Source organism: Bacillus rossius, chromosome 8, assembly GCF_032445375.1.
Source record: "Bacillus rossius redtenbacheri isolate Brsri chromosome 8, Brsri_v3, whole genome shotgun sequence".
NCBI classification, from domain to species: domain Eukaryota; kingdom Metazoa; phylum Arthropoda; class Insecta; order Phasmatodea; family Bacillidae; genus Bacillus; species Bacillus rossius.
The window spans coordinates 68,075,918-68,099,099 of NC_086336.1; the positions used below are offsets into that span (position 1 = coordinate 68,075,918).

General features: G+C 41.6%; 1 protein-coding gene across 2 annotated transcripts in view; it reads left to right on the plus strand.

The window, feature by feature from the left end:
- LOC134535192 (actin-associated protein FAM107A) overlaps positions 1 to 23,182 on the plus strand; it is a 115,564-nt gene that overhangs the window by 88,558 nt on the left and 3,824 nt on the right. For both annotated transcript variants that reach the window (XM_063374211.1, XM_063374212.1), the window contains 2 exons: positions 16,864 to 17,083; positions 21,300 to 21,453. In XM_063374211.1, the coding sequence (XP_063230281.1) occupies positions 16,864 to 17,083; positions 21,300 to 21,453 (374 nt within the window). The remainder of the gene's footprint in view (positions 1 to 16,863; positions 17,084 to 21,299; positions 21,454 to 23,182) is intronic.

Consider the following 23,182-nt stretch of genomic DNA (forward strand, 5'->3'; position numbering starts at 1 on the left):
CTTTAACACTGACTGACTTACGTACCTTCAACGCACAGCTTAAACCGACGGGTCTCGAGGCACGAAGGTTTGCATAGGAGGTCCTTGTATAACGCAGGTGAGCACCAAGGAAGGATTTTTGAAAAAATTAACCCCTTGGGGGGGGGGGGGGAGGAGGAAGAGATGGATATCAAATACTTTCCCTTAGGTCACCCGGCTAGTAACTTAACAAATGCAAGCGAGACTCAAGCGAAGCGATTTTGTGGCTGCCAAAATATTTTTTTTTTTGTAAAGTTTTACAACCCAAGTAGCGAATATTCTGTTCGGAGGGAAGAATTTGAAGAAAAATGAGTAAAGTTTGTGTGTGAACACGTGCATTTAAAAAGAAAGACCCAAAACTACTATTGAAATAAACGCACTGACATATGGATCTACAGTAACGTAGGCAACGTGGCTTCTTGCACAGTAACACACTGTCTTCAACGATACCTTGCAATTTTTATCATAACTTCTGGGGTTATTTGAGGTGAAAATTAATTTGTGTTTCAGTCTCAAAAAAAGAAAAAAAAAACAATTTTATTAGTAACAAGCAACAGTCTGTCACTCCCAAACTACTTCGTGAGGCGTAAACGCAACTCACTACTCGCTCCTCTATTGCTCACAACACGGTCCCCATGCACCTGTCTCCGCACGCTCGTCATCCGCCATCGCTCGCCAAGTGGTCCCTCGGAGGCCGGCGTCGCCGCTTTTAAACCACTCGGCCACCTTCTGGAATGGTCTCGCATTTCTTCGAAGTGTCGCGTCACCGGGGGAGACTTGACACCCGAAACTCCCAGAACAATGGTGTTCTAGTTACACCACTCCACGCTGTGTGCTCCAGACGGACGGAGTGTTAAGAGAGAGAGCGTCGTGTAAATGTGCTGCGGGGGAGGGGGGGAGTGGCGAGGGGCCTTCGCTAATCCGATAAGGAATGTGCTGCAGCGCTAACAGGCAGAACGGCCTGCCTCACGGTCCCGCCTCCAGCATGCTCGTAACAATATTTTTTTTTGCAGGTCGTTGTTAGTAAACACGTTGAAATTTTTTTCCCCTCGGCATGTTCGCATATGCATAAAATATATTAGATTATGGTTTTCAGATTAGTTTTGTAAAATAGAAGTTGTTGATGGCTGCAGGCGGGGGTTAATGCATGTTTATGGACTTGTTCAAAATGGCATTTGAATCAAAGCTTGCGGTTCGCTGGTTTACTACGCGCACTCCCTAAACCCTTGAGGGTTGGCGTACACTTCCTTGAAGGGCATGGCGTGGCCCCATGTGGCGAGGGAGAGCTATGTCGAGAGGCAGAGGGCAGTCACCCAGGGAGCCCGCGGTCACACCAGACCTCTACTGGCAGTCCAGGCAGTGTCGGGCCTGTTGCGCCTGGGCACCGCAGTGCTGCAACACGCAGCACTCCTCTGTATGGCTGTTTGCGTCGGCGGGAGCAGGCATGGGTGTTGTTTACGTGAGACGGTTTCTCACTGAACGGCTGGTTGTCGGATGGCTACAGTTGCGCGATGTCACGTGGCATTAGTTTTGACAAATTTAACTCATTGCACTTCGAATCGACTTCTGAAAAACATAAAGATTATTTAAACACACAATGTTGTTATACACAGTTGACAATATATTGAACTGGTGATTTCATATTTATTTTATCATGCATGTCGAAGAATGCACTGATCAGGCATTCAGAGTTTTTAATTTAATCGCGAACCGTTATCGTAATGAATATTGATTAATAGTGCTTAATTTGTGTGGTTCTGTAACTGAATGTCCTTGGTTTGGGCAACCAAACCGTGTGCATTGCTACAATTATTGACGGCTATTTAAATGTACGTTATGGCTTGGTTATCTAAAGGTCTCTGATAGTAGCGCGCGCAGAATTTTATTTGGAGTGTGGAATGGAACCAGTTTGCCCGCTATGTGCTTTCAGATTCATTCCTTTTATTGGTGGGGGTGATATATTTTTGTAGGATATGGGGTGGAAAGGGGGGGGGGTCGCATCTGACCCCAACCCTCCCTTGAGGACGCCCCTGGTGATGGCGGCCGGCTTGAGTGGCCGACGTGGCCGTTTGGGTTCTTCGGGTCCCGTCCCAGCACCCTTTATCGTCTTTCGATGTACTTGATTTTGACGAACCTTATTTTGTTCATTACCTGAGTGCAGTTCTGAGAAGTCGACTTTTGGCCAACCAAATGTAACGGCTACCCGCGTGTGCAGCGGCTACAAGCAGCCGGGCACACGCCCTCTAGTGGCATCTAGTGGCATCTAGTGGCCTCTGGTGGCATCTAGTGGCCTCTGGTGGCATCTAGTGGCCTCTGGTGGCATCTAGTGGCCTCTGGTGGCATCTAGTGGCCTCTGGTGGCATCTAGTGGCCTCTGGTGGCATCTAGTGGCATCTAGTGGCATCTAGTGGCCTCTGGTGGCATCTAGTGGCCTCTGGTGGCATCTAGTGGCCTCTAGTGGCATCTGGTGGCCTCTGGTGGCATCTGGTGGCATCTAGTGGCCTCTGGTGGCATCTGGTGGCATCTAGTGGCCTCTGGTGGCATCTGGTGGCATCTAGTGGCCTCTGGTGGCATCTAGTGGCCTCTGGTGGCATCTAGTGGCATCTAGTGGCCTCTGGTGGCATCTAGTGGCCTCTGGTGGCATCTAGTGGCCTCTGGTGGCATCTAGTGGCCTCTGGTGGCATCTAGTGGCCTCTGGTGGCATCTAGTGGCCTCTGGTGGCATCTAGTGGCCTCTGGTGGCATCTGGTGCCCTCTGGTCTGGTCCCTCCTCCGACTGGAGTTCGACCATGGCGGAGGCGAGGATAGGGGTCGCTACCACAACGCCGAACGTAATATAACGCCGAATACCATAACGACGAATGCCAAATTGACCGCAACGCCGACAGCTAGAAAACTGCTGTGTACCACAACGCCGAAATACAGTAACGCTGAAAAATGTTGCTGCGGGGAGGGGGGCCACAGGAGCAAAATGAAAAAAAAAACCTGAATGAATTAGTGTGCTAACCTTACCTAACTTAACCTTTGTGGCAGTCCTGCAATGACATTTTTCGGCGTTACTGTATTTCGGCGTTGTGGTACACAGCAGTTTTCTAGCTGTCGGCGTTGCGGTCAATTTGGCATTCGGCGTTATTGTACGTTCGGCGTTGTGGTGCGTCCCCCGAGAATAGTCGCTAGCGAGCCTCCCAAGTGCGCAACTGAACACGAGACGTCGGGGCGGTCCCGTCACGCTTGCTGCTGGACTTGGAAACCTTAAAAACCTTCAAGTACATTTAAAGTTTTCAGGGATGTCGCGAATAAGTTCTTACCTACACCATTCCTAACATTTTTCCCGTGCAGTCGGCTGCAAAAGAAACCAAGGCCTCCTCGTTACTTAATGTACAACTTTCCAAACTCAACACATTAATTCTTTTTTAAATTGTATACGCCATAATTACCGTAACGGTAAACGTGATCTGCGCATATGGCGTAACTTGTAAGGTTAACATACGTACATTTATAGTTTTAAGAACCCTAAAAGCCAATTTATGTTTAAATCCTAGCTTGAAATGATATATTTCGCATATTAAATTCTACCTTTTGTCTGTAGCCTGTGTGTAAAAGTTAATTATAAGGATTAAATTCCGTAAATAAAATTTAAATATAGTTATTTCCCAAATAGAGTGAGATATTCTAGGTTTTTTTTTGTGATAGGTTGATTTAGGGATGATTTACTTGTAGTGTTCGGAGTGCGAGGGCAATGCCTGATGCCAAGCAGTTGTTTGGGGCAGACGCGGGGTAGACGACCTGAGACCACGCATCGGCGTGCCGGCCTCGCCTCGCCACATTCCCCCACGTGCCCGGCACGTGACCTGGCACGTGATTGGCACGTGGCCCGCCTGCACCTGCGTGCTCCGCGACTGTTGGTGCACTGCTAGCACGTGACTTGAAGTGCTGTACAATCCCTTTCCATCTAAATTGGCCTTTCATGATTTCGTATTAGGAAGGGAAAAAACTTCCAAAATAATTTAGTGCCTCGTTTTAATGACGCGATTTCAATAGAGTTTTATCGGTAGCATTATTTTTTTTTTAAATAATCCGAGCATAATTTATCAGGAAAGAATATTTAAATTTCTTAAGACAAAATAAGCAATTAACCATAATGATTTTTTTAAGTTGAAGCTTGATATAAAAATGCTGTTTCAAAGAGTTTGATGTTTTGAATGTCCAGGGTAGTCCCCAACGTCCTTCTCCCTGGGGCTCCGCCCCTGTCCCAGAGTCCAGGCCGCCAGTGTCACGAGCAACAGCCGCAGTTTTCCTAACAGACCAGCAACTGGTTCAGTCCACACGAAAAATCGCCGTAGTCAATTAATTATTTGGGAAAAAACTACGGTAATGTTTATGTGTAGGTTGTTTTTACCGTGATGTCTTTCCCAAAACGAATCCGATATCTTCAATGTTATGAACAAGGTCGCTGTCTCACCTCTACGTTCAAGGGAGGTTCTACTGGTGTTGCAGCTGTGTTAGCATTCGCTGCAGTTAGGGTTTGTGCGTGTTCAGTTTGTGTGTTTGCACGTATAAAGGTGTTATAGTGCTTACAATTATCGCGGCTGTGTTTTTAGGGAAATCTGTTCCCCCGCCATCTTGGATTTTTTTTAACAGTTCATTTTTTTTTTTTTCACTTTACTGCTAGACAAAGTATTAACCACAAAAAAAAGGCTAGTAAAGGCATGCTTTGACAAGCCAGTAAAAAGGGGGGAAGGGGGACGCACCACAACGCCGAAATACCACAATACCACAACGCCGAAATGCCAAATTGACCACAACGCCGAAATACACTAACGCTGAAAAATGTCATTGCAGGACTGCCACAAAGGTTAGGTTAGACTAGGTTAGGTTATATTACGCTAGGTTAGGTTAGGTAAGGTAAGGTTAGGTTTGACTGTGGTATTTCGGTGTTAAGGTACATTTAAGAAACACACACAAATTCATTCAGTTATTTCGGCGTTGTGGTACACAGCAGTTTTCTAGCTATCGGCGTTGTAGTCAATTTTGGCATTCGGCGTTATGGTATTTCGGCGTTGTGGTCAATTTTGACATTCGGCGTAAATGGTATTTCGGCGTTGTTGTCAATTTTGACATTCGGCGTAAATGGTATTTCGGCGTTGTGGTCAATTTTGACATTCGGCGTTATGGTATTTCGGCGTTGTGGTCAATTTTGACATTCGGCGTAAATGGTATTTCGGCGTTGTGGTAACGACCCGGGGGGAAGGGTAGGAGAGCTACTGAGATAGGTAAATGTATGCTGGTATTATGAGGGTCGGACCATGGAGTGAACGAGAGGTAGAGTGCGGACGGGCGCTGCGCAGTTGTGCGTGTTCTCTGCAAGCCTCTGCAGCCAGCGTGACGTTCAGACGAAACTGTCAACGTATTTACCATAGCGACTTGTTTCAAGCTGAATAATTGACGTGGTTTCAAAATTGATTATTACGTATTGTTTTGCCGTTTGATCGTCAGGAAAGTCATTTACAAACACCTGGAGCAGGGCTCACAGTCATCAGTCCACCCGACCGTCCGTCAACCACGTGATCTGCAACCAATCAGGTGTCGCGATGAGTCCCGTCAACCACGCGACCTGCAGCCAATCAGATGTCCCGGAAAGTCCCGTCAATCACGTGATTTACAGTCAATCAGATGTCGAAACCATACCAAGCTTTAACTTTCAACGGACGGACGTTTAACAAGATACCAATTGCCGGCAACCTTTACTATCTTTAAAAAGGGTATTTTGCATATTTATTTTGTTTAGCTGCTTCCATTAAATGTTAATCAACGAACGTTTGAAATTTTTTTTTTGAAAACCTGAAAAAAAAATTATTAAAAACCAAAGCGAAAAAAAAAATTGAGTTTAACGATTTATTCAGTGATTATTTTTTACCGATCTTTGATAAAATATGTATGTACAAGAAAATTTTCCACCGGTATTTAGTATTTCTAGTCTGTTGTATAAGTGACTTGATTTACGCTTTTGGACATACGCCTTTGCTAAGCACATGTATGTATGTAGAAGAAAACTACAAAAAAAACCAAAAGACAAAAAAACACAAATTAAGCAAAAATTGCTGTTGTCAACAGGATATATACACTACATAATATTCCGTAACATGAATATGGTCAACAAATAAAGAAAAAAACAAAGAAAAATGGACTAAGAACGAAAAAAAACAAACCACAAATGATGAATTGAACCCCAAAAAAATTCAGCACAACAGTTGAAACGAGACAAAAACACAACAAAACGAAAAGACGAAACAAACACAATAAACAGAAACAAGCGACAGGCAGAGACGACTGTTGTACGAGTATTGGTGGGACGTGCGGACCACTGGGGGCGAGGTATCGCCGGCTCCACGCGTGGAGGGTTGAGGGTGGGAGGGGGTGGCGGGCCAAGGGCGGCCCAGGTCAGGGCCAGCGGCAACTGGGTCACCGGGCCTCGCTGCAGCCCTCCAGCAGCCCTTCCTCTCACACACACTTCCCCCGTTCTATCTCATTGTATAAACTGGCGTATACTTCAAAACATTGTGGATGGTTGGTTATGTTAGGTAAGTATAGCTACATTTAAAAAAAATGTAAAATCATTTTATGTTTGCTTAGCAAATAACTTTTTAATATGTAGCTATCCAGGGCTAGGAAACCGTTTACATGATTTCACAGTATCTTTAATGTAGCTACCCTAACCAAATCAACCGTCCACAATGTTTTAAAGTATTTATAATGTAGCTAACCTAACCTAATTGACCATTAGTAGAGACCTGTAAAATTCGCGATTTAAAATCCCTAAAGGATTAGAATCCATGATCCTCCATGCACTCGTGCAAATTACATCTGCTGATTGGTTACCGACTCGTAACACCTGTTGACTGGAATGATCGTGATTCGCTAATTCTTCTGTTAAAAATTTTTCATTGGCCCAGAGTCCTTCAGATACACCGTGGCCCGATCACAGAAGCAAAATAATGTCAAAAGTATTTGGACTCTATCCTATCGCGAAATGAATCCGCGAATTTTACAGGTCTCTGCCCATTAGTTATCTTGAGTTACATTGAACAAAAAAAACAACCGAAGATGCACGATCGGGCGTTTGGCTCTCTCGTCTGTGGAAAGGCTTCCCGTGACGGCAGGCCCTGTGGTGTTCTGGTCGGCGCGTATCGTGGTCAATAGTGTTCCGATCCACTTCCTACAGTGGGGAAAAAAACCTACTTGTGAAGAAAACATGGAAATTTACAAACTATTACCCTGCACGTGTTTCTCACAGCTGAATTTCGTTCTGAGTTTAGGATATTCTCATGTGCGTAGGCTGTTCATCACAAGTAGGACAAAAATGATCGCGAAAATAACGTGGCATGGTCGTGCATGAAAAAGGAATTCAGAGCGGGGTGTGATTTGGTTACAGTAGTTTAAAGTGCGGCATCATGCCTGCAGTTGGGCTCGGATGACTGCTTCTTGCCACACAAGCAGGTACTCCAGACAGTAGTGTACTAGATGCCAACACGCTGCCCCTGGTTTCATCTTCATTGTCCCAAAGGATTAGAACAATGCGAGAACAATAAGAACAGTGGTGCGTGTTTCACACACACATTAGACTTGGATCTTCTTGCTTCAGTAGTATGTTGGACGAAAAAGTAAAACAATTGGGACAGACCGACTGACTCAACTCTTCGTTAATCCCACCCACACCACCATTCTTTACGCTCTGAGTCATCGCTTCTACCTACCCTACCAGCTGTACAGAAGCTTTACATTACAGAACTGTTGTTAGTTATTCTCCTTTGGGTGGGAGTGAGGTCCTGTTAAACCTGAGCATCAGCCGAGCCGCCTGACCGCTGGGACAGTCACCCCGCAGGAGTTGTTCTCCTCGGGCTGGCGCGGTGGCGTTGTTAGGGAAGCCTAAGATGTACATCAAGCTCTGGACCCTGCCCGAACACGCCCGAATATTCACCTTCGGCCAACCTCGGGTTTGTTTATATATATATATATATATATATATATTTCTCTGTTTATTTTAATGTAGCTATACTAACCTAACTAACCGTCCATAGTGTTTTAAAGTGTTTTAATGTAGCTAACCTAACCGGCCACTTTTAATATTTGAATTCATTTGTCCTGCGCAAAAATAAAACAAATGCCGAGGTTGGCCGAAGGTGAATATTCGGGCGTGTTCGGGCAGGGACAGAGCTTGATGTACATCGTAGGCTTCTCGGCGTTGTTCGGTCGTAAAAGCGGGTCATCGCCGGGCCGTGACGGTCAGCCACGCCTCGCCGCCGCGGTTATCAGCACTCTCAAGGTCAGCCACTCGCTGTGCCAGACGCAGCGTCGCACTTGATGTGACGTGTCCGTGTTGGGGCTTCTCGCGCTTCCTTCGGGATAAGACTGAAGTACTTGCTCTGACTCCTGTGCTCTTGAACCAGGGTCCGGGCGCCGGGGTCAGTGCCCAGATGCTGGTCCCTGTCCGAGCCCAGATTCTCCAATTCCTCAGAGAGCCACAACATGTGTTTTATTAGTATCTACACGGGATTTCAAGACAATAAAAAATAAATCAAGAGATATTTCAAAATATTTTACTCACAAATTCAACATAGTCTTAAAAATAAACGTAAATATATATAAAAAATATATGGCAGTAATTAAAACGACTCCACCGATAAAACAAAGAAGCCTAAGTTTTGTAGTGGTTGGTACGCCTGTTGTTTGTGTGAGCCGTGGCAGCCGAGTGAGCCGTGAAGGTGAGAGGGCACAAGAGGCGTGTCGCCAGTAGCAAGTGTCTGGGAGGGTGTCCTACACTGCGCGGTGCTGACGACCAGGCGAGGTCCTCCTCGCATGCCGGAGGTCAGCACTGGGGGCTCAGGGGGAGGAGGGGGGGGGGGTTGAAGCCCTGGCGGTGCCGTGATCCCATTAGCGGGCCGGGGGCCGTCCTGGGGCTACTCCAGGGACACTCCGCGGGACACTCGGACATGCGCCGCTGTCAGCCGAGCCCCGCCATCCGCGACAGGATGGCCGTGTTCCAGACCCGCGCCGCCGGCCAAGGTAGGCCACCCGCTCCAGCCTCGCTGCGGCTCTTATAGTGTTACCCAGCCATGGCAACCCAGGAAGCATACTGCTGCAAGTAACAACGTAAACACATTTCAATTGCAAATATTTTCCTTCTTATAAATAGTTGTGAATGTTTGAATAGTGGCACGTCCATAGAAGTTGTGTTAAAAGTTGATGTTTTAAAAATGTAAAACACGAAAGTACGACGGCTTACGGAGAACCTTAATGCGTTGTCACGCCACAGCTGACCTTGTGGTCCCTGCGGCCATCAGATCTGGTCTGTGAGCGGTATTGTTGGCGGGAAAGATCCCCGTCTGAGCGAGACATGGTCCACAGCGGCTGAGAGCGAACTTGGTCTGCCAGGTCGCTGGAGAAACCGCGCACACCTCACATCACATCTTGCATCTCTCACCGAGCGAACTACGTCACGTCCGGCAGTGTCGCCCGTTTAGTGTGAACACAACACCATCCCCGCGTCTCACGAACAACTCGCACCACACTTGCACGCGCGCAGCTGACGAAGCATGCACGTCCACGCTAGTGCACACACTCCAAGTTGTTATATCTCGGTGTGCGGCGACGGAAATGTGTCGGCGAGAGCAGACATCTCCATGGCGCGTGGAAGAGAGAGTGAACACACAGCTGTTCACCGTTCGTTACGCCAACAGTAGTATTGAACAGTGAGACGCATTGACGAGTGGGTTTTTTCTATTACGTCACACATGCGTTGTGAAATAACAAAGTATAATATAAACTCAATAATTTTATTAGTGTTGTATCAAGATACGTGTTGTGTTAATACATAGTTTTTTGTACGATAGGAGGTTAGTTGTACAAACTTGCATACAAAGCCGAGCGATTTTCTGTAGACGTGCAGAGGGACTGTCTTTGTATGTAGACAGTTTAGAGACTTTGTCTTGTTTACACACACTTGAATGCCTTCTTTCTCGTAGGACGCTAAATACGGCTGAGCTTGTTGGGACCACTCGCCAGTTATGTGTGATCATCCAACATCGGTAACATGTGTTCTCACGTTGCAAATAAACTTATAATACAAAACTCTGACATGAAATTTCAAATAGAATTCTTTAATATAACGTAGAGCGTGATAAATATACTCATCAATAAAATATTATATTTTTCTTGTAAATACCAAAATTTCTAGACGCGAATCACACACACACCTTCTGTGCCCGCCGCTAGAATTCTTTGCCTGAGTCGTAAACTGTGCTTGCCACGATCACACACAGATGGCAGCACGGCTCCGATAAAAGACTTGGAAAAATACTAAACCTCGGCTTCAAGGAAATTTATTGAAATATTGTAAATCTTATTAGAATTGTCTGAACAGTTAATACTATATAGTTTTCGCATACTTTAGAGGTTATACTTCTATAGCAAAACTAAAATATTAACTTGAAATTTTTTTAAACATATTAAAAATTAATTGTATGTTCATATATTTATTTTTGCTTAAACGACTGAAAATCAGTCTGTAAATACGTCCTACACACAAACTCTAACATTATGGAGTTGATTAAACAATATTATTATAATTTTTTACTAAAAAAATAAAAAAATAATAATCTTAATGACAAGATGTGAACCACGTCCCTCGAGCGCGCTGTGTCTCCGTGCTACTAAGCCCGTGGAGAATATGCAAGGAGAAAATGTATTACAATTAAATATTAAATATTAAAAATTAAATAAATAAATATTGTAGTGCTAATTTTCTTAGGTATTTTAAAACGTGTGATTACTTTTTACTATGACTATTTTAGTTTACAAAATATATATTCCAGGGTATTTTCACTATCTAAAATTTTCCGTTGGCACCCCAATACGTTTGGTATGTACCCTAATGTTTACTACGAAAGTAACTGTATGATGGTTTATGTTGCTACACGGTGAATATGTTTTTTATAATTGTGTATATTATTCTGTATCACTCACTGATACTTCGTGCATACTTTATGGCTAGGTCTTCAATAACAATTTTCTTCTTGATGCGATTTTTATATTCGGGAATAGTAACTTCCCAAAGAAAATCAAACGTAGCATTCTCCACGGTGCAAAGAGTTAAGAAATATTGCCCGACATTGTCTAAGAATTGTCTCATGTCTCTCATTTCAAACATCAGTCAAAAGTTGTGCGATTTTGTTTGAAAAGCGTGTCTGTGGACACGAGTTGGTTTCTCGATTGTCTGTAGACGTAGTCTGGGTGCGGAGAACGCTCGACCCGGCATGCACGTGTGCGCGAGGCCTCGCTGAAAGACTCGCTTAGTTTAGTTTAGGTTATGTCAGGTCACTTTACAAACTAACCACTGTCAGAAAAATCCTGAAGGGCTGCCCTTCCAAGGGGCAACAATTCAGACAACCTTTCAAAAACACCACTGTCAGAGAAATTCTGAAGGGCTGCCCTTCCAAGGGGCAACAATTCAGACAACCTTTCAAAAACACCACTGTCAGAGAAATCCTGAAAGGCTGCCCTTCCAGGGGGCAGCATTTCAGTCGCTCCATTCGCTGAGTGTCGCGCGGACAGGCGGCGGCGCCAGCCATCGCGAGGCGTGATTGCCATTTCCGCCCGCCTCCGGAGCGAGCTGTCGATCGATCGACCCGGCTGTGTGCCGCCGTCTGTCAGCCCGCCCGCCGACACTTGTGGCTCTGTGGCAGTCGCAGCACCGGCCGGGCCGCAACGAGGTGTCACTGCTCTAGTGTTGGAAGTGTCAGCAGTGCTGGATCAAGAGGGGCAAGCTGAGGTTTTGAAGGTTTTGCCACCAGAATGTCACGAGGAATTAGCGTTAAAGATGTAAATAAGCCGTCACAATTAAAAAATTAAAAAAGAACAAATAACACACAGCACTAGGTGTGCGCCGAACAAGGGGACAACCTTCAAACGAAGGCTGCTCCTGAAATAAACGAATGTATCTTTGTTGTTCCATAGACGATTTGCACTTCATCGAAACAAAAGCAGTGTGACGATATCCGAGTTCAGTATTTTTTTTTTTTTTTGTGTTTTGTTTTAGACTGAATGAAGAGGCCCGCTGAAGGAATGATTTTTTTTTTTTGCTGTAGTCTTAGAACAAGTTTGTGAAGGTTTGGTTACAAGACGATTGTTGTGAGGTTATGTTGCACGTAAACTCAGTAGACTGGAGGTGCAAGTTGTGGACAGTGCTCTGTGGGCAACTGGGCCGGTGTCCACACGCCAGGTCCGGTCACTTTGGACACCAGTGTTCGTGGGCGTATGCAAGGGGGGGGGGGGATGGAGGAAAATGAAAGAATTTGAATACAATCAGCGGGGAAAGTGGTTCTAGTCACCTCCTCCTCCTCCCCCCCCCCCCCCACGAAATGAAATTCTGCGTTCACTCCTGCTAGCGTTACACGGATGGTGAAAGGCATTGACTCTACATCTCACAATAAACGCTGTTGAAGCGTGACAGCCCTCACACGCATAAGAGAAACTCGTACGTTCTACATGAAGAGTCAAGGCGTAACGCGTGCGGCATATTTTCTGCTCGAGTTCAATTGATATTATTACTTACGTGAACTGTGACTGGAAATATGGCAGTGCATAGTGTGTAACGATAGTAACGACGCGGATTTGTCGGAACACTGAATGCCAATAAACGCAAGTTTGTTTGCTTGGATTACTGCCAGTCAAGTCTGAGCGAGTTTGCTCAGTGGCAGTGGTTGCTTCAGTTGCTCAGTGGCGCGCTGCTCGCCGTGGCAACGGACCTCGCTGTCCGCGACACTGGTGTGCCGTCTTCTCTTTGGTAACACGCCTCTATGGGACTTTCGTGGTGACACCAGCATTTTATGGTGGAATATTATAGATAAAACTCCTTGCATTTGTTTTATATGCTGTTACGATTGCGAAATCAGGTTAGAAACGGATAGCCCAATTGATTAAATACAACTTTATTTACACTATTAATTCAAATACAACACTTAAAATGTCTGCCTACAAATTAATCACAATTTCATTTGGTCCACAGTTACTCTCCCACTGGAGCTCGGCTCGATAGTGACTTTTTCTACTCTCGTCTATTAATGTCTCAACTCACTGCCTCTCACTACTCACTACTCGCTCCTCTATTGCTCACAACACGGTCCCCATGCACTTGTCTCCGCACGCTCGTCGTCCGCCATCGCTCGCCAAGTGGTCGGCCGGCGTCGCCGCTTTTGAACCCCTCGGCCACCTTCTGGAATGGTCTCGCACTCCTTCGAAGTGTCGCGTCACCGGGGTCGACTTGACGCCCGAAGCTCCCAGAACAACGGCGTCCTAGTTACGCCACTCCACGAGGCGTGCTCCGGGGGTCCCAGAGTTCAATGAGAAAGCGTGGAGGAAGGGGGTAGCGAGGCGCCGTTGCTAATTCCAAAATGAATGTGTCGCGCTAATGGAACGCGCCCCACCCGGGGACTAATGGGCCAGCTGACTGGCCAACCAGATCTCTGGCCTGCCTCGTGGCCCTGCCTCCGTGTATGTTCGTAACAATACTTATGTACAATAAGTTACTAGGTTTAGAATTTCTCATACCAAAAAGGTCATTGAAAACACCTGTTTTATCCTTTCCATTTGTAAAAAAAAAAATAATGTTAAAGACAAAACATTGAAACGTATACAGGCGAGTGTAGTGGCTCTTAGATGCTGCTCGTAATCAGACACCTTCAATAAATCTCGAGTGCTTATTAAATTACACGAGAACATTTTTTTGTAACATCTCATGCCAACAATTGTTTTTGTAGTTATTGTGTATTATATATTTATATTCAATATAGCTCTCTTCGTTCTTCCTGCTCATTTCAATCACTTACTTTTTATGTAGAACAGTTGTTTAGGTAGGTAGTGATAGTAGTATGCTTATTTATGAATGCATGGCAGAAGCACGTATCAGGTGTCTAAATCCTACTCTATCTTCTTGGGCGAGTCCTGTCAACCCGTAGGACAATGAATACCATGGATGAGGATTATTTATTTGTTTGTTAGAACTGGTCACCAAGGAGAGGGTTCCCCCAAGGGGGAAGGGGGTGGAAGTTCTTAAATAATTTGGATTAAGTTATGTATTAAACATTTGGATATAATAATACTGACTTGATATGACAAAGATGCTGTAGGTTTTTGAAAATCTCTATGTAATTTTTTTTACGCTGTTTTACACGAGGGCTTCAGCGGAGAAGGGAACACTGGCCGAGTAGTAACCGAGTAGTACAACAGGGGGAGGGGGGAGGGGGGAGGGGGGAGCACGCCCGCACGACTGGCTGCGCGAAATAGCGCGCGTCTGCGCAGTAGGTCGTGAAAGGAAAAGGGGGGAGGGGATTGTTCCCGGTCGTGCGCGCGCAGCACGCGACACGCAGGCTGCAGGCCTGCCAACTGCCAGTCACCGCACGGCTTGTTACAGGACGTCAGGCACTCTTACGAAACAGCTCGTGCAAACCAGTTTCAGGGAGAACGATTGAGTAGTATTTTAATTAAAACACCCCATCCTCAAAATGAGTTTATGCACACTGTTTACTCTTTTATTGTTCTGTACACACATTAGACTTTAAAAAGCAGGAATCCCTTACCTTAAAAAGGAACCTTGCTGAACTGCAAGTTTATTTATTTAATTGTCTATTTTAATTTGTTTTGTGGGACCCCCGAAACGGTATAGGGATTATGTTAGATAAAGTTAGTGCAACAAATAATACTCAATATGAATTCTTTTTTATTTGTGATATCTTGTTAAAAAAAATTAACAAAAGGTTGGCTTCCAAATTTAGTGTGTAAATTGATTTTGATTGTTTTGACCTAAAATGCCTTTTTAAGTATTTAATCTATTTTATTGGTTTTTTTTTTGCACTTATTATATTGGCAACGTGGTGAGCCAGTTGTATTTACCTTTTCACTTATACTTTCTCTGCACTTCAAGTTTGGGGTGCCATTCAGCCTAAGTTTCATGGAGCTTTCAATGTCAAACTATTTTTTCCTGGCAAACCTAACCTACAAGGTGTATTTGGCACAGAGTAATGCCAGAAGCCTTTGAAGGCACAATAGAATTTAAAATTCCCTTATTTGCACACCACCAAATCCATTCAAATTGTGTGTAAACATGAAATACTATCTAAAATTTCTGTCTGAAGCAATTTTTTTACTGGACAAACCATGAACTTACATAATGGAATTAAAAAAAAAATTTCATACCATGTACTCTATCAAATCTGTTCTTGTTTATTGTTATTCTTCTAAATATTATCTACAACTTTTGTCAAGTAATTTATTTTATGTCCAGCCATTACTGCAAGGGATTGAAAAAAATAGGACAAAACCATTTATTACAACCTTAGTAGGCACACTTTGAAATATATTCAAATTATTTGTAAACTTTATAAATATTATTTAAAACTTTTTTGTCTTTTACAATTTTGATACTAACAAACATTGCTGTAAAGGGCAGAAAAAATCAGGGGTTAAAGGAAAAAAAATAAATACTGCCTTTTTGAGTACACAATAAATTAATTTACAGTTTAATGTAAATTTGCTAAATATTGTCTAAAACTTTTGTCTAAACAGTTTTTGATAGAGGAACCATTGCTAGAAGGGATTGAAAAACAAGGGTTTGAAGTGAAATGTATATATAAAATTATGTTTAATATAATTTCCATGCCATGTACACCTTCAAATTTGTCCTTATTCGCATTAACCTTCTAAGTACTATCTACAACTTTTGTCTGAAATAAATTATTTCAAGATGAATAATTACTGCTATCGATGGAAATAAGGGTTGAAGGACAAAAAGTCATAATCCGTTAGTAGCTATATCATCATTCATTGCAATTTATAATAAAAATCCTAACTATTGGTTAAAACAATGCTAACTATTACTGCAAGGAGTTTAAAAAATGTTTTAAATAATTAAAATTCAAAACTTTTATGATGTACACTACTATCAAATTTGTTTTGTTTATTCTAAACCTTTTAAATATTATCTGAAATCTTAACCCAAAAATGTTGATACAACTTATTATTGCAAGTAATAAAAATAGTGTTTTTTTTAAAAAAAAAAAAAAAAACCTTAGTACACATACATATTATGAAATTTGTTCAAGTGTATTCATTGAATGAAAACAATCTTAAAATTTTTGCATCACGAAGTATGAGAAACTATTTAATTTATCAATTTGGAATATTGGAGAACAGACAGGATGCTGTAATCATTAGGTTCTCAATGTTCAAGAAGCTTCTATATATAATGTTCTAGAACTTTCCAGATCATTCTAGATGAAATAGGCACATGCTTAGAAACCTACCTGTGCTGTGCTGAAAAGGATTTTTTATTTTTTTGCTGAACACTCGCTGTTTTATATTTATTGAACTATTTGCTATGTGTGGCATGCGTCAGATCTTATCCAAGAAAACACAACAGTAATATTTGCTTGGACAGTACGGGAAGCCTTCCATTTCACAGAGGAGAGAGCCAAACCCAAAGTTCCCCAAAGTTCATGCTCACTTTTTTTTCCCTGTATATTTTTAATGTAGCTATCCTAACCAAATCAACCGTCCACAATGTTTTAAAGTATTTATAATGTAGCTAACCTAACCTAATTGACCATTAGTATCCTTTTATCAACACATTTACAATGAACAAAAAAAAACCTGAAGATGCACGATCGGGTGTTTGGCTCTCTCGTCTGTGAAAAGAAGGCTTCCCGGACAGTACAATATAAGGCTTCACGAGAGTAGCCTGAAGCGTGGAAGCTGTGTCGGTGCACACTGCAGGCGGGTGTGGTGTGCCGTGCCAGGCGCTGTGTTCCCGGCCATGATCCCGGAGCCGGACGCCTGCGCCCCCGGTGGCGACCTGGAGAAGCGCAACCGGCGCAACACGGGCGCTGCCCCCGCGGCGCCGCCCCTGCCGCCCTTCAGCCCCGAGGGCCTGATCCTGCCCCGCAAGCCGGCCAACCCCTGCCTCGAGTCCAGCGACCACAAGAACCTGCACCGCGAGCTGCTCTTCAACCACAGGATGTGAGTTGCTTAGGACGCCAGCATATTGGTTTTCATTCAGTTGTTTTTAGTACTTTCATTGAAGACATAATGACACGTATATTAATGTTATTGAAGACGTATACTTGCTCTAACACAAGTGCAAACCGGCATCAAACATAAGACTACTTGAAAACACATTAATTGTAGCCCACTGAGAATTAGAATATTCCACATAAAATAATCTCTCTGTAATCTTATGTAGCTAAGTGGCTATAATTTTTCTTATTTTGTCTTTGCCTGTTAATTTTTCTTTCTTTAAAATACTGTCAGGGAGGATCCAGATCCAACGTCCCTGCTGTTACGTATTAATTAATTAATTAATTAATTAATTAATCCTGGGCTAGGTTTGCAACAGCACACCCATAGCACAGACAGAGAGAAGTTGAATGTACATAAACAGATAGCAGCTGTCACATTGGAAAATAACACACATACGGCACACATAAAGGTGATGAACTTCTGTTCTCTGTGCTGTGCAAAAATGTCTGTTTGCGGCTTGTCAGCAGTATAGAATAACAGAGTTGTTTTAAAAAGTGAATTTCAAAGAGATAGACACTAAGTTAATGTGTGTTTTTTTTTTGCGAGAGAATTAGTTTTAGTTTATTATTCCTAATATTAAAAACAAAATGGTGAAATTAAATGTATAAATAAGCAAAAATAACTGAATTTTTTTTGACGTGACGTCTAATAAATTGATGAACATCATCTGCACGCACGAAAAAGCGTCCCGTTACGCACATTGTTCCGTTACGCTCATTGTTCCATTACGCTGTGTTCCGTTACGCTGTCGGCGAGTGCAGTAATAATAGGTTATGTTACAATTGACTAAAAAATTATGGTGATTCATATAATTGATGATAGATTTTTGATTACAGTTTATTTATATGAAAACTTGTTCATAATTATATTTAAAATTTATAGCTGAACGCCAGTTTTTAAAATAAATTACAAGTCATCTACACGTGAACTGTTTCGTCGACTGTTTATAAAGTGAAGTGAAAAGTTAATGTGGTTTTCATTGTTTATTACAACAACAATTTCGGCAATAAAGGTTAATTATTCTTGCATTTTAAAAATCTGATTACTAGTATAATTTCAAGTATTTATTCTTTTATTATTAACCCGCCAGTGCACGGGTTGGGTCTGTGAGACCCAGCAGCATGTAATTCTTCGAATCGCCAAGAGATGGCAAAAGCTGTTTACTTGTGCAACCTAATAGCTTCCTATCCAAACCTGTTTAGTATCTCTGTGGACTTGCAGCAGAGTGGCAGTTATAGTTTCCGAAGTACTGTGCATTTTATCGACTGTTGGGTCTGTGGGACCCAACCCGTACAATTATGTAAGTTTTTTTTAATGTTTGCTTTGACTGTTTTTTATTTTTCTTGCTTCTCCACACAGCCTTTGAAATTAAATACATGTGTATTAAAATAGGTATAGGTTTAGTCTATATATGGTGATGATTTTCTCTTCTAGGTCCCGTAGGAAACAGTTGTACAATTTGAGTAATCCACGCGATGTGGAACAAGTTATGGCACTTCTAGAAGAAACATTGTCCGATGATGATATTTCTGACTGTACAGACACTGATTATGCAGTTAGCAGGGACCATAATAGTTCTTCAGAAAATGATTCAGATGAAGGAAAAATACAATCAAATAACACTGAGAACAATTACTTTTTAGGGAAAGACAGGAAGACAAAGTGGGGAAAAAGTAGACCAATGCAAAGTGTTCGTACTAGAAGTCACAATATTGTAAAAAAAACTTCCAGGTGTTACAAGGCTAGAAAAAAAAGAAAAAAGTGTTAGTGGATGCTGGAGTTTGTTTTTTGACAACAATATGATTGAAAAAATTGTTGTGTTCACAAACAAATACATTTTAAAAATTTCTTCTGGTTATAAAGATCCTAGTGACTGTAAACCAACATCACTGACAGAAATAAAATCTCTCCTTGGACTACTCTACGGAATGGATTTCCTGCATGTTGGAAGAATGAATATCCAAGACTTTTGGTCTACTGATGGTTTAGGAACGGAGCGGTTTCCAGCAACCATGGCTTTCAGACGCTTCCGATTTCTTCTGAAATTTATTCGCTTTGATGATATCGAAACCAGGCAGCAGAGGAGAGAGAGAGAGTGACAAACTGGCAGCAGTGAGGGAAATTTTTGAAGCATTCAATGGAAACTGTAAAAAATACTATTCCATGGGTGAGTTTATGACATTGGATGAAATGCTTCTTTCTTTCAGAGGACGATGTGGTTTTAGAATGTATATTCCGTCGAAACCGGGGAAATATGGTATAAAAGTTTTTGCACTGGTTGATGCTAAAATGTATTATACATACAATCTTGAAATATATTGTGGTAAGCAACCTGCAGGGCTATATCAAGATGTGAGCTTCAAACCGAGTGATATTGTTGAAAGAATGTGCTTACCTGTTTCTGGAAGTGGGCGTAATTTGACGATAGATAACTGGTTCACATCATACGATATTGTTGCAAAAACGAAGAATGAACACAACATAACTTGTTGGAACTGTCAGAAAAAATAAGAAGGAGCTGCCACCACATTTTATTACAGCTGCAAAACGGGAACCTCACAGCAGTGTATTCGGCTTTCAAGAAAACATGACTCTCGTTTCTTATGTTCCAAAACGAGGAAAATCTGTATTGTTGTTGTCGTCTATGCATGCCGATGATAAAATTGACGAGAGCACAGAACAAAAAAAGCCAGAGATCATCACATTTTATAATTCAACCAAAGGTGGTGTGGATTGTGTCGATGAGAGGATTGCATTCTATAATGTGGCTCGAAACACTAGTAGATGGACAATGGTAATTTTTTACGCAATGCTCAATATTGCAGGTGTCAATGCTTATTTGTTTTATCGAGCAAATGATCCTACATCCCAAGATGGAAAAAAACAGAAGAACTTTTCTGAGAAAACTGATGTTCAACCTTACGGAGGAGCACATCAAAGAAAGAGCCATGTGTAAATTTCTTCCTAAAAGCATTCACAATGCTGCAAAAAGAATATCTGGGTTGCCAGAAGAAGAATAGCAAACAAGTGATGGAAACAAGAGAGGAAGATGTGCTTACTGTAAAGACAGAAAAACTCACTACTCGTGTTGCAAGTGCAGAAAATATCTGTGATTAGAGCACAGTGCCATCATGTGCAGTGACTGTAAAAATGACATGTGAAGTTTACATGAAAAGTCATGGCAAAACTTTCATATCAACAGTAATTTTGTATTTTTTATTCCATAATAGGTTTTGTGTGAAATATTATAGTGATTTGTAAAATAATGGCTAGGAATTGAGCAAACAAGAGCGCAAGAAAATTGTGTGTATTAGTGTGTGTGTGTGTGAGTGTGTATAATTTTTTTTTTTTTTTTTTTTCAAAAATTTTGTATTGCTACAAAGGTATTATACAGGTTGGATGGAGGAATATTGAATCAAATAAATTAGATAAATGGGACGAACTGTGAACGGTAAAGACAGGAAATCTCACTACTCATGTCCGCAGTTCATAAAAAATTGATATATCTTTTTAGAGTAAAATGGGTTTATGTAATGACTGTAATGATCCTGTGTGAAGTTTAGATAGTTATTGCTTCTCCCATAAAGGTGTGACAGAAGTTTCAAGTCAATTGTAATTGAACATTTATGTTTTTTATGCTTTAGTGAAATATTCTGCAAAATAATGTAGTCTTTTACAAAAAAAATATCTGAAAATTTGTACTCAATTTTTTAAAAGTGTATGCTTGCGTATATTGAACGTCGATTGTATAGCAATTACCATAACAAATAATAAAAGACATAGTCAAAATAATAACTTTTTTTTCAGCATATATATATATATATATGGGTCTGAGAGACCCAACCCGTTCAATTATGTAACTTTTTTTAACCCGTGCACTGGCGGGTTAAAATAAAAATGATTCAATTTTATTCATAAAAGTATGTACCTAATCATTTCATCAATGTTTTGGTATGACGTCGTCGCGTTAAACTATCGTCCGTAAACCGACTTTGCAGACAACCAACTTTTTTGTGGAACGGGCTTCACTGTTGCAACAGATGGCTCTTGTCTTGGCTGGTAAACGAGTGGCCGGGTACAGACGCGTCAGCAGAGTGTTGTGGGACGTGTGTGCTGAGAGCTTGAGAGAGCAGCGAGGGGAGCGTGTGTGTCGCAGAGGCAAGAACGTGCTGAACCAGAAGTCGGAGCTGCAGAAGGCCCTGGAGAAGCACAAGGAGCTGCAGCTGAAGAAGGAGCTGCAGCAGCAGCAGGAGAGCAGCAAGTCCGTGCTGGAGCGGGTCATCGAGGAGCGCGCCAAGCGCCTCGAGATGGTAACTACACATCAGTCGACTGGGTAGAGATACCAATAGTGATGATTACCACGCGAAACTACCCTGGAACACATTTGATAAACTAAAATCTATACTAATATTATAAAGCTGAACAGTTTGTTTGTTTGTTTGTTTGTTTGAACGCACTAATATCAGGAACCACTGGTCCGATTTGAAAAATTCTTTCAGTGTTGGATAGTACATTTATCGAGGAAGGCTATAGGCTATATTATACTATCAATAACATTAGGGATCCTTACTAAAATTCCAATTTAGAATCAAATGCGTTGGAGGGGGTTGGATACAACATGCAGTACACGTACGAAGTGTGTGTTGACAATGCCACAGGCGCTAGAAGTTTATTTCCTATTGCCTATTAACATTGTTGCCACGCACTAGATGCCTTATCATTCTTAATTTTCCCATACAAATAAAAAACACCCGTGTGATATTAACAACGAAGCAATCAGTACCCTCATAAGAGTTCAATTAGTATTTAAATACTTTTTATCACTTTAAATCGCAAACTTAAACTATTGTTTTTTTTTTCCTCTCTATGTTTAATTTGTTTTTTTATTGCCCTTTTTTTCAAGTATATATATTTTACAGACTTGAAACTTCACAGTAATGTTCCTTATGTTACACAGGATGACATTTTCTGAAAATTAGATCCCATGGGTGGTTAAAACCAGGCAACAGTGGGTACTTTGCCTGCATGAGAACATGATTTTGGATTGTTCATGCCTTATGCGTCTCCATGGCAACGGGCATCGCGCGGCAGTGGCGTACCCACAAGGAGGGGTATGTATAATGAGCGGCGCAAGAGTGATCTACCTGTAGACTGCCGTAGCGAAGTACGGGTACATCAGTTGTACGTTGCGTGTACGAGTCGGGAAGCCATTGGTGCTATTCATTTTCTCTGTGGTACATTATACAGCATTGTAATAAATTTTCACTGAATTTTTTTTTTTATTTACCATTACTGTAAATGGGAGATGTGGCTTAATTTTTTTTCCATTAGTATAGCCGTGCGAAGCCGGGTCGGGCAGCTAGTATTCTTAATAAAGTGTAATTTTAAGTTTTAAAAAACTTAAGATACTGGTATTACAACCATTATAATATATATTCTCCTTACAATATCATATCAGGCTTCGTAGTACAGTGGTTATAGTGTGCTGTTAATTAGAAGAAAAAAAACACCACGCACACACAGTAGTTCAAAACTCTGTAGTGGAATTTTTTTTTTTTAAATCACATATTGCTGGATTTTAGCAATCGTGCTTTAAGCAAATTTATAGGAATACATTTTATTTATCGTAATATAAAATACATAGCTCAGTCAATTGGATTGTTTATTTCATGCTAGGTAAGCCTATATCCTCTATTTTTGCTTAAAGTAATATTAAATTAACTGTGTTTGCTAGGAAATTAATTTCCATAAATTTGCATAGGTAATAAAAAATATAATAAAGTACAACTAATCCTTTAATGAATTTTAAGAAGGTGGGCAGTATTTTAATAAAATTCCTTGTAAAAAATCAATTCCAAGCCAGGGCTTATTATTTTATCAAGTCTTTACTTTTTATCGAAGATGTTATAATAAATTAGAATAAGTATTCAATATATTTATTTTCATTATTACCTAATTAAAATTTATATTGATTATTTAACTAAATATAATATTAAACCTTATACACTTTTATATTAATACAAAATACTGAGTACTTAT